Source organism: Phoca vitulina, unplaced genomic scaffold (genome assembly GCF_004348235.1).
Source record: "Phoca vitulina isolate PV1807 unplaced genomic scaffold, GSC_HSeal_1.0 scaffold19, whole genome shotgun sequence".
NCBI classification, from domain to species: Eukaryota; Metazoa; Chordata; class Mammalia; order Carnivora; family Phocidae; genus Phoca; species Phoca vitulina.
This window is the reverse complement of record NW_022589722.1, coordinates 16,782,223-16,794,763: the sequence shown is the minus strand read 5'-3', so window position 1 is coordinate 16,794,763 and position 12,541 is coordinate 16,782,223. Positions and strand designations below refer to the sequence as shown.

At 42.1% G+C, this 12,541-nt stretch overlaps 1 protein-coding gene across 2 annotated transcripts in view; it reads left to right on the top strand.

Moving 5' to 3' along the window:
• Positions 1-833: 833 nt before the first annotated feature.
• The window catches only part of CUNH12orf42 (chromosome unknown C12orf42 homolog), a 142,040-nt gene continuing 130,332 nt past the window's right edge, over positions 834-12,541 (top strand). Inside the window, exons 1-2 of one of the 2 annotated variants that reach the window (XM_032416877.1) lie at positions 834-1,768; positions 8,716-8,823. In XM_032416877.1, the coding sequence (XP_032272768.1) occupies positions 8,763-8,823 (61 nt within the window). In that variant the 5' untranslated portion in view covers positions 834-1,768; positions 8,716-8,762. Of the gene's footprint in view, positions 1,802-8,715; positions 8,824-12,541 lie in introns of both variants that reach the window. The other variant, XM_032416876.1, reaches the window with a different exon arrangement.

Sequence of the window (12,541 nt, the reverse complement as noted above, 5' to 3'; positions counted from 1 at the left end):
ATAACACGGGTTTGAACTGCATGGGCCCGCTTATATGATGATTTTTACAGTATTATAAATGTATTTTCTTTTCCTTATGATTTTCCTAATAACTCTTTTATTATCTAGCTTATTGTAAGAATATAGTATATATACATATAACATAGAAATTATGTGCTGTTTATGTTATAGGTAAGCCTTATATAGTATATAGTACAGTAAGCTACAACAGTAGGTTATTAGTAGTTAATCTGGGGGGAGTCAAATATTCTATGTGGATTTTTGACTATGTGGGAGGTCAGTGCCCCTAACCCCCATGTTGTTCCAGGGTCAGCTGTACCTTGTGAATCAAAGAGCCTGCCTTCTCAGAACTCTCAACTTTAATCCATGAAAGTCACAATTAACAGCAGTTTTGGATGGGTAGAATTTTCTTTATCTTTTGAGCAAATTAATACATTACACACTTATTTTTTTTCCTTCATCTATTATGTCAAAACACATGGGTATTTGTAGAGTTAACTTTCTTCACTTGCATGTAAATGATAGGAACAGCAAATAAATGGTGGCAACAGTAAATTTTAAAACTGTAATTTTAATCATGAAATTAGTCTAATTTTTATGTTCATATCCAGAAATCATAAAAGGATGAGAGAAATTGTATTTGATGATTTTGAGATTTTAGGTGGAGAAATACATAAGATCTATATTATCAACTTGTATTTAGTGTAACTTTAAATAAGGGTTTGGTTAAAGAAGAGAAAAATGGCTGGAATCAAAGACAGGAGAAAATTTGAGGTTAATGGACAGTTTAATAATTTCTTCAACACAAAGTGTTTACTGGAAAAGAGGCCAATTTCTCTGTTTCTTCAGAAAACAGGACTGTAGGAAAAGGGTTGGAGTGACTAAGTCAGAGAAAGACTTGATTCTCAAGAGTTGCCAGCCCCTGGAATGAGATATAACAAGACAGGTTTGGGGTTTTCTGGACTCAGATCTTTAGAAACAAGCTGGGATTTTACCGGACTGGAAATGTTTTAGATATGGGTCTGGGCGGTCCAGCCTGGGATTTGGTGAATCTCAACTTTTTTGCTGCTTCAGGTTATTCTGCAGGGGAATAGAATAACAGTACTTAGCCGGCCCAGAAAGAAAACATGGTATATTACCAGCTGTGATTAAAGCTTAATAACGCCTTGCTTCTGTGGAGTCCATGGAAAACTTAGGTAAGGGAGTTTAAGGGGCATGGAATCCTTTGGCAGATAGGAAGGACCTTTGTTGGTGACTCTGGAGCAAATGTAATCCCAAAGGGGACACTTGTTTCCATCCACAGCCTCGCTCTGCCCCCTGCTGTTGGCTGCATCGCTCGTTGTACTCCCGTGTTCAAAATTATTTCGAGTGAAAGGAACAGGAATAGGTGGAAAGGGGATTTCAGGACCCCAGAACCACTTTCTCCATGGAAAATAAACCCGTTTTGATAAACCTTGGGACCATCCTCCCCCAAAGAGCAAGTGTCACTCATATTCTGATGTCAAAGGCTCCCCCAGTCTGGGCGTTGGGCGGCAAACCAAAATACCAGATGAGAGGTGTGGAAGTTATCTGTAACGTAGGTGACAGGAACCAGGGAGGGTCTACCCGCCATGCGCACCCCATTGTGGTTGCCCAACGACTGCGGGGCGCTCAGAACGGCGTTGCGGGGGCGTTGCTCAGAACGGTTCCAGGGACCGGGTTGGGCGGATCAGTTTCCCCGCAGGAAGCTGCAGACGCCGGTCCTGGGACATGGCCCAAGAAGCTCCAGGTAGACCCGAGGATCACAGTTCTCGCTCTCTGGGTGGGTTCAAACGGCTGGATCTTTTGCTGTCTGCTCCCCCTCCGGACACCAGCCACCTCCGCGAGTGAAGGCGGCTCGGCTGTCTTCGCAAAGCCGGAGGGCAGCGGCGAACGGCTGAGCCAGCCACTGTGGTCGCGGGCCCCCTCCGCCGGGCCTACAGTCCCAGGCCCCGGGCGGCCGAGGAGCGCCCCGCCCCCGCCGCCCGGACCCAGACGCACACGATCCTTAATCCCCCGCCCCACGTTGCCCCGGCGACGGCCCAGACGAGCAGGTGATGCATTGACAGCGAGCAGATGGTCCCCCGCGGAGGCGAGCGCGGCCCACAATGCGCCCCGCGCGGCGATCCCACTGCCGCCCTCCCCCGCCCGGCTGGCCTTTGCGGCCCGCATGCTAATACGGGGTGGGTGGGGGGTGCGGCGGGGGCGGGGCCACGGGGGCGGTGGAGGGCACGTCCCACCTTGCTCTCTGCGTTCCGGTGCACCTCGGTTTTCTGAACGCCCTCCCCAAATCCCTGCACCAGAAAAGTTCCTCTCTTTAAACTCACTGAGAGACACTCTCCCCCTCCCAGCCTGCTCCGGCTCTCTCCTAATTCTCCCCAAGTGGTTAATTTCCATTGAGAGAAACGCTTAACCCCCTCCTTCCGTGCCCTTACCCCCAGTCTGCAGCCCCTACCCGCATCTGCTCCCTGCTGGCATTTAATATTCAATCTTGGAAGACCAGAGGAATGGATTTACCATCACACCTCCCCCCTCGCCCTTGCCCAGTCCCTGCTTCTAGAGTTGGCGCTGACACTTGCTAAATGTGTACAGACGTATTATTTATCTTACACCCCCCACCCCATGCTTCAGGATCTCTTAGGCAGCTTCTCTTGGCCTTTCTTCCTGGAATTTCAAAAATAAATCACTCTTCCCCCGTGACTGCTGTGCTGCTCCCTCTAGGGAAACCCTCCCATTCACATACCCTCCTCCTCCCATTCATTTGACACCCCCCCCCCCTTTACCCTATTCACCGCTGTGTGGCAAATTGAGGCGATCTTATAGTAAGGGCATGAAAACTGCTAGGCACTATTCACAATTTTAATACTAACTTCATAGCTGTCACATAAATTCATTCCCGAGCCTACCCTATAATGGCCAAGAAGGAACTTTAAGGGAAGAAAAAAACCCCACAAAAAACAACACTGAAGACACTGCTACGGTGTCTTTCTTTGATTTGCAGGTGTTTTTTGAAACCATTACTACAGTAACTGTAGATAGCTTTTTCTAGCTGCCACATAGGGTGCTTTAAAAAAAAAAAAACCATCCTCCTCCTTTTTATTTTACAGTAGATAAAAAAAATGCCAATAGGCTTTAAAAAAAGGAATAGAGAGAGAAAGAGAAAAAGAGACTAGTGAATAAAGTTGGAATAATACCGGGTCACAAAGCTGTCGAAGCTAATGTCATAGTGCGGCTGCCGGGCAGGAATACAGAAAACTTCTTGTTTCTTGATTTTTATGGAGATTTGGTCTAAGGCATGGAGCACTTTCTGAACAGGTTTAGAACAAGTGGCAAAGAAAGAACTCTTCACAAGAAACTCCCTTCTGATGGGCTTTATGCCCACAAACACCTGTGATTTACAAAGAGGCATTGCAGAGGACAAAGGCAGGCGAGAGGGTCAGACTATTGTGGGGAAATGATGCCTCATGTACCCACGGCCCTAAGGGAGGGTTGTTTTATTTTGAAACTTGTCTTGGATGCTTGCTGTGCAAACTCACAATGAGAAAAGAAGGGTTAGCCTCTTCTAGTGGCTCCTAATGACTTCTTCAAATGCTTCTAACTCGTTTTGAACTTTCATTTTGATAAGTTATCAAACTGGAGAATATGGTAGTTGCCAGAATTCAAGGAAGATTGACTTACATAAATCTTGAAGGCAGGAAACCTAGAAATCATTTCGTCAGACTTAGAAAGAAGTGTTCAGAATGCTCACTTGAGGGGTGCACAACATTTGTGTTTACTAATAATTTTATGAACTTTTTTTCTCCAAGGAGTTTGGTAATTTTATGTCAATTTCCTTTCAATTTCTCGCTTCCTCCCCCTTCTCTTATTTTTTGAAGTTTTGTTTTCTTGACTTCTCTTATGGGTTTTGCTCTCTGTCTGTTGTTTTTTATAGTTTCTTTCCCTATAATTTAGGGGGACAGGCAAAACATGAAAGCACAAGGCAGTGACATAAAGAATTACATACAAGTCAGGGGAAACTTCCTTTGGACAGGGTGGCCAAGGAAAGACTCTTCAGAGAAGATCACCTGTCTAAAACAAGTGAAGGAACAGAGGGAGGAGCAAGCAAGCGGATGCCTGTGCAGAGGCCCTAAGGCAGGAAAGACCTTCAGGGGTCCTGAGTCACTGGGAGAAGGCTGGTATGCCTGGCACACTGTGAGTGTGGGCAGCATACTGTGAGATCAGGTGGAGACATTAGTCAGGACCAGATCATGGGAAGCTGTGTCAGTCATGAGAAAAGACTGGATTTTATTCTAAGGGAAATAGGGAGCTACTGAAGGATTTTAAGTGAGGGTGCTATATAATTGAATGTATATTTTAAAAAGATCATTACTGCTGCTCTGAGGAATGTGGATAGAATGACGGAAAGAATCGGAAGTGTAATAGCTGGTTAGGGAGCTATTAGAAGGCTGTTGTAATAATCCAGATAGGAAATAATGGTGTCCTGGATTAAGGAGATGCTAATGGAAATTGAGAGAATGGATGGATTTGGGACCTACCTTAGAGAAAGAACGATAAGACGTGATGAATGAGAGTTTGTGAGTGAGGTGATAGGGGAAAGGGAAACTAAGGAGAACACATAGGTCTGAACAACTTGCCAGATGGTGGTCACATTATAGAGATGGGGAATGTCACATTATGGACATTAAGGACTGAAAAAGAGTATGAATCAAGAATTCTGTTTCAACATGTTAATTTTGAGCTGTTATTGAGGAGGGCAAATGGAGATGGTAGGCTTAGGAGCAGACAGTTGACTGGCCCTGTGCCGTTTCCCTAGTCTTGTCAGGATCAGTGATGTGGCTTGGTGTGAAGGCATGAGCGGGCTAGTAAGATTCCCTGCCTTCTGAATCCCAACTGAATATCCTGAGACAGCTGGCGGTTAGCATCAGAGGAGTTGCTGAAAAATTGTGAGCTGGAGGAAGAACCATTAAGGATCATGATCAAATGGTTGACGTGAATAAGCAGAAGCTATGAAACCTGGTCCAGGGGGCAGACATAATTTGTTAGAGGGAGAGAAGGTGGCTGGGGGAAACAAGTTCATGTTAAGAAGCTATATTATGTGACTAGAGTAATATTAGAGGGAAGAGCTATAAAGCTATGCACTTGAGGTCTTTACAGTTACTTTTGACCCAGACTGGATCTCTTATCTTAGACTGTGAAACAATAATGACATGCAAATTGCTGGAAAGGTGATTTAAGAAAAAAGGACAAATCACAAACACATAAAACTGAGAATGAAAAGAGGTCTCTAATACGTTAGGGGTTATGTTTGGGAAGTCAATAATTCCTTCCTCCCCTTCAGAGTCCTGCTTCAGAGAGTAAACATCTGTTTTGCATCAACTTATCAGCTCTGTTAATGTAGGCCAGAGGACTCTCTCAGGTAAAGAGCTCCCTGGTAAAAATGAATTGGGGATTGAGGCTTGACTTTTAAGCTAGCATGGGTTTCCTACTCTCTCCAATCTGAATTGACTGAAGATAACTCACAAGTCACGGTGGAGAAGCTGAGTAGATAAAATAGTGACTGGCAGGCACATTGGCCAAAGTGTGTGAATTCTGCTCGCCATATAGAAATCAGGAGCTTTCCAGAAATCAGGTCTGCTGTGTCTGGACACAAGAAGGCAGAGAGGAAACAAGTGAGAAGCCTGGGTGCCTCAGTCAGTTAAGCGTCTGCCTTTGGCCCAGGTCATGATCCCAGGGTCCTGGAATCAAGTCCCACATCGGGTTCGTTGCTCAGCAGGGAGTCTGCTTCTCTCTCTGCCTGCAGCTCCCCCTGCTTGTGCTCTCTCTCTCTGACAAATAAATAAAGTCTTAGAAAAAAAAAAAAAAAAAGAAGAGGAAGCAAGATAAAGACACAGAGTGAGAGATATACCCTTATTACTTTTTAAAAAAAAGATTTTATTTATTTGACAGAGAGAGACACAGCGAGAGAGGGAACACAAGCAGGGGGAGTGAGAGTAGGAGAAGCAGGCTTCCCGCTGAGCAGGGAGCCTGATGTGGGACTTGTTTCCAGGATCCTGGAAGGCAGATGCCCAACAACTGAGCCACCCAGGCCCCCCCCCCCTTATTATTTTTTAAATTGTGTAACTACTGGTAAATTTAGCCCAATTATTTCTTGAAGAGAGGGTGTTTGTTTCTAAATTTTCTCTTGAGAAGTGGAATAGAAGCTCCTGTACCTATAATTCCAAGGAAATAGAATGGATAAACCAGTTTCCTCTTGCTATAGTACACATAAAGATTTAAAATCTAAGAAAACACTATGTAGAATTTTGTGATGATACATCCAAAAGCCTCAACAAAATTATTATATTGTATTAATAGGCAAAATAATTAAAATTAACTCAATATCACCTCCACTAATTTTTTGCAACTCCACATACCCCTTCTTTTCTTCTTTTTTTTTTTAAAGATTTTTTATTTATTTATTTGAGAGAGAGAGAATGAGAGAGAGCAAGCACATGAGAGGGGGGAGGGTCAGAGGGAGAAGCAGACTCCCTGCCGAGCAGGGAGCCCGATGCGGGACTCGATCCAGGGACTCCAGGATCATGACCTGAGCCGAAGGCAGTCGCTTAACCAACTGAGCCACCCAGGCGCCCAACCCCTTCTTTTCTTTTCCAGCACCTTTGCATGCAGTTTCCTGTCTTAACTTCCTTTTGATTGAAATACTTCATAGTTGAAGCCTCAATACTATAATTAAAAAATATGTACCAAAATGAAGATGACAATAAAACACACAAAAAATTAGAGACTTAGAGATTTAGGTCATTTCATTCTGAGGCCTTCTTTTAGGTCTTTGGTAGTTTTAGGTCCATAGCAGAACTGGAAAGTAGGTACAGAAATAACCGATATACTTGACCACAAAAAAGCCTGGCTTCCCCCATGGTCAATGTCCTCCACCTGCGTTGTGCAGTTGTTTTAATTGATGAACCTACAATGACACATCATTGTCACACAAAGTCCATGGTTCCCATTAGGGTTCACTCTTGGTGTTGTACGTTCTATGGGTTTGGACAAATGTATAAAGACACGTGTCCAACATTATGGTATGATATGGAGCATTTTCACTGCCCCCAAAATCCTCTGTGCTCTGCCTACTCATCCCATCCCCACCAATCCCTGGCGACCACTATCTTTTTACTGTCTCCATAGTTTTGCCTGTTCCAGAATGTCAAATGTAGGGCATATAGTTGAAATCTCAGTAAGTAACCTTTTCAGATTGGCTTCTTTCCCTTAATAATAGACATTTAAGGTTCCTCCATGTTTTTCATGACTTGATAGGTTAATTCTTTTTATTGATGAATAATATTTCATTTTCTGGATATATCATACTATATTAAACCACTTGCCTACTGAAGGACACATTGTTTGCTTCCAAGTTTTGGCCATTATCAACAAAGCTGCTATAAACATCCATCCATGTGCAGGTTTTCATATGGACATGTTTTTAACCTCTTTTTTGTTTGTTTGTTTTTTTGTTTTTATTTGTTTGTTTTTGTTTTTAACCTCTTTGGGTAAATACCAAGAAGCATGAGTGCTGGATCATATGGTAAGAGTATGTTTAGTTTTGTCATTTTAAAACCTTTTATAGCAATCTGTTGAAAGTGTTTCTCAATTTCACTAGGCTTTCCCTCTCTACCTAGAATACTCTGTAAATCCTAATGATTCCTAGAGCTCACAGGGGCCTGTGCAAGCAACCTTTATTTGCTTTAGTAAATAAATAATAAATGTGTCTGTGGGAAAAACACAGATGTCCACTATTACCACAGCTGTTCAACACTATTTTAGAGATGTAAGCTAGTGAAATAAGATAAGAAATTTAAAGTATAAAGAATTGAAAGGAAGAAACAAAGCTGTTACTATTAGCGGGTGATGCAATTGTTCATGTCAAAAACCCCAAATAATCTACAGGCATATAATTCAGAATTAATATGATAGTTGAACTAGCTTGCTGTTTTAAAAGTGTATAAAATTGGGGGAGCCTGAGTGGCTCAGTTGGTTAAGTGCCTGCCTTCAGCAGAGGTCACGATCCCAGGGTCCTGGGATTGAGCCCTGTGATGGGCTCCCTGCTCAGCAGGGAGTCTGCTTGTCCCTCTTCCTCTGCCCCTCCCCTCATGCTCTCTGTCAAATAAATAAATAAAATCTTAAAAAAAAGTGCATAAAATTGAATCACATTTCTTTTTTTTTTTTTTAAGATTTTATTTATTTGACAGAGAGAGACACAGAGAGAGAGGGAACACAAGCAGGGGGAGTGAGAGTGGGAGAAGCAGGCTTCCCGCTGAGCAGGCAGCCCGATGCAGGGCTCTGTCCCAGGACCCTGGGATCATGACCTGAGCCGAAGGCAGACGCTTAATGACTGAGCCACCCAGACACCCCTTGAATCACATTTCTATACTCTGGAAATTATTAGAAAAAATTTAATTTGAAAGATATCATTTATAATGCAAAACAACCAAAACCAACCAAACAAAAAAACCAACAGTACCTAGGATTGTATCTTACAAAAGGTGGTCATGAACTTTATACAAAATGGTATAAAATTTTATTGATAATCCCTGGAAAGAAATATGTTCATAGTTAGGATGGCTCAACATCTTAAAAAAGACAGATTTCCCCATTGTTGCATCATTGTAAACCTGCTCTTCTTTCTCCATTCATCATTTATAGGGAGTTGAACTCACCAAATGGATGTCTAAGTGACATACTATGGAGCAATGGGAGAAGAAGAAGCACTCTTGCTGACTACATATCAGACCCTTTGCAATGAAGATGCAGGTAGTGTATGAGCAATAATACACTTTTATATTTTTTAGCTCCGTTTCAGCCAATAATTTTGATTCTTGATTTAGTGCCATTTGTTATATTTTGTAACATTTTCTCAGTTTCCATATTTATCCACATTATTGTGAATTATAGCATAATTTTACATGCCCTTATAAAATATATATATATTTTTGCCAGCCTAGGGACACATTATGCCTCAGCTAGGAAAACCTGGAGACACAGCCCATGTTTTCTTTACCATTCTTTCTTTTGTGTATTTGTATGGTGACCCCAGACCATTAGAGTGGGGCATGTGCGTGAACTTTAAAGTAACTGATGTTGTTCCTGACAAGTTTTTCAAGACAGAAAGAAACTAACTTTCTGGTAATGTTGAGAATGATACCATATAGTTTTCTTTTGCTGCTGTAACAAATCACCACAAACTTAGTGGCTTAAAACTACAAATTTATTATTTTACAGTTCTGTATGTCCTAAGTCTGCCATGGGTCTTACTGGGTTAAAATCAAGGTGTTGGCAAGGTTACATTCCTTTCTGAAGACTTTAGGAGACTTTCTATTTCCTGGCCTTTTCCAGCTTCTAGAGGTTAATTGCATTTTGTGGCTCGTGTCACTTTTATTCCATCTTCAAAGCCAGTAACATCAGAACGAGTCTTCCTTATATCACATTACTCTAACCTCCTCTTTTACCTCCATTTTTAACCTTTTAAGGACCTTTGTGATTACGCTGGGCCCACGTGGATAATCTAGGAAAATGTCCCATCACAAGGTCCTTAACTTAATCACATCTGCAGAGTCCCTCTTGCCATGGAAGGTCACATTTTCTCAGGTTCTGGGGATTAGGACATATACATCCTGGGGGGATGGGGTGGGCGAGCTGTTTAACATCACTTCCTATCCCCTTCACCGGCTCACTCTGCTCTGGCCACACTGTCACACTCCAGACTCAGTACTCACTGTTCCCTCGGTGTAGAATGCTGTCCCCTTCGAGGCTGTTCCCTTTAATTTGTTCAAATGTCTGCCCAGATGTCCCTTCCTCAGAGGGCTTGCCTCTACCTAAAGTCCATTCTGTGCTTTTCAACCTCTTATTATGTTTCCTTGTTCTCCATCGTGCTTCTCACTACTCTCCAGCTTCCCTTCTGGAAAGTTGGCCCCTTCTATATAACTGACTTGATCACTTTGGCTCCGCTGTATCACCCAGTGTCTAACCCAGTGCCTGGCACATAAGAACTCAAGTAAATGCATGAGTGAATCAGTTTCTTACTTTCATCCTTTACTTCAGTGAGCTGGAGCAAAATGAAATCTCCATAATTTGAATTATTAGTTGAATTCAAATTGAAGTATAAAAAGTATGACAAAGTATACAAAAAGTATACAATAAGTATTCATTTATTTCACGGAGTGCTATTTGAGTATATAATCTAAGTAGCCAGATTAAAACTAACATCTGTAAGTGATGATCTCGATGTGAAACACTAAGTATGTTTCTGTGAATGCCCCTACTATTGTAACTTTTGAGACTAGAGATTGATAATAATGATGACAGTAATAATTATTATCATCTTTGTTGTTATTTATGGAAATGCTTACTAAGTGCCAGGTACTAAGTCCCTTACATGGATTATTTTATTTAATCTTCTCACTCTATGACATCACAGAGTGTGTATTTACTGTTTTGTCTACCCCAGAAAAGTACTCCCCCCTACTCAACACTTCTTTTGGGAAACTACTCTTACCCACTCCCACCGAGTGGCTCTAGGGGTAGCCCAACCGCAATATCCCGGCTATGGGTAGGTGTGTGACCTTGTCTGGACCAATCAGAGTGGGAGTCCAGAGGTTGACACATAACCTCGGTCAAGCTGATCAGAATTCTTCCCATCAGTTTTTGAGCTCAGGCTAGGAAGAGAAGTTTCCCTTTTCTCTTGGGTCAGAAACTGCCAAGGATATGAGCCCACAGCTGCCTGTGGTCTGTGGAGAAGTAAATCATCACAGAAAATGGAACAGAGATGGGAGTTGAGAAGTCCTCACTTATACATTATAAATTTTTATTTTCTCTGTTTTATAGATGAACAAGCACATCTCAGAACAGTTAAATACTTTCCAGAGCTCAAGTAGCTAGTAAATAGTAAATGAGGGAATTTGACCCTAAGTCAGCCTAACTGCAATATCCATCTTTCCTTTCCCTTTGCTGTACTATGTCCTGGTACCCCAGATTCATAAAAGCTAGCTACTCTTGCCATTCTGTCTGGTTTCTGAAAGCACACAGCAGGAAAAATGCATGCTCTGTAGTACTAGTAGGGGACAATTTTTTTTTTTTTTTTTAATCATCTACACATTCTGATACATTTGTTCACTCGAGGCTCAAGGACTGGCTAGAATGACAAATAGGTTCCATATTTTGTACTAATTCCAGTGGAGTGGGAGTGGCTACTTAGACCTTTGTGTTGAGAAGGATTCTGAGGCTTCATCTGGGCTAGCAGAAGAGGAAGTGGAGTGAAGAAATGAGCTACTCATTATCTGTATGTTTCATAATGTTTGATAATTTGGATTACATTTTGGAACTATTGAGCTATAAATTGTAGCATACACATTTTTCAGGGAGTGTTGAAACAAGGACTCTCATTTTTCAGTTCAAAGAATGTTTCAGTTTTTAGCCAGGGGCTCACCTGTGTACCAGACCAAATCCCTTAATAGTCTGTTCATTAACAAGCACCTTCTTCTACAAAACTCCCAGACAGTCTTATCCCACAGTGATAGGGGCAGCAACATGACCTGAATTTTTAGATTCTAGAGCTGAATGTCATTTATTGGGACCCCTCTTTTCTGGTGAGGCAGATGCTAAATCACAGCCACCCTGAAAAATTGTCATGCACTGGTATTGTTGAACATTTTCTTACAATCAAATTGGGCCTCACATTTTGTTGGGTGGAAGTTCTATTTCTTCATCTTTGGCCCAAGTTACTTAGCAATGGCCAATCAAACTATGCACCCACCATATTGTTTTGCATGTTTGACTAGAACATTGACAGATTAATAGGAAGGGTAAATAGCAAAGCACAACTGCAGGGGCCCAGTGTGGGGCAGCAGGATTGACTGCTCCGGACTTTGTTGTGTTTGCTCAGAGGAAGCCGCAGCAAAAGCCTGCTGGGAGGAGGTGACCCGGGTCATGGGCGTTTGTTTCTTGTCTCTATAGAAGACAATTGTTTTCTCAATGGAAGATGGCTTTTTCTGAATCTACATGGTTCCACCAAGGAGGAAGCATTTGCCATTCTAGGGTGCTCGCTAAAACACACACATACAAATAAAAGGGCCACACAAAAGTTCAAATTTACTGTATTCCCCCCAGAGAATTCTTTGTCTTAGGTAAACCAGGAGAGAAGTCTAACTTTGGAAAGTTTATCTGGAGGGTCTCTAAACCTTCTCCTCTTCACGGTTAACTCCCAATATTTGATGTCTATGAAGTTTTTATGAAGTTTAAAATGATCCAGCCACCTTCCCATACCCCCGATTGATGAGGGCGGAATCCATTAACATTTAGCACTATTGACTTTGTAGACTCTAGCTTTGCTGGAAAGCCATTTCAATCTCAAAATTGCTGCATTTGGAATTAATATGAATGAAATATGTTAATGGTGAAGAAAAATATACTTTGGGCAAAATTGAATCAACCAAAAATAGTGTTGTGGCTTTATTTAAAAGTGAAAACTATGTTT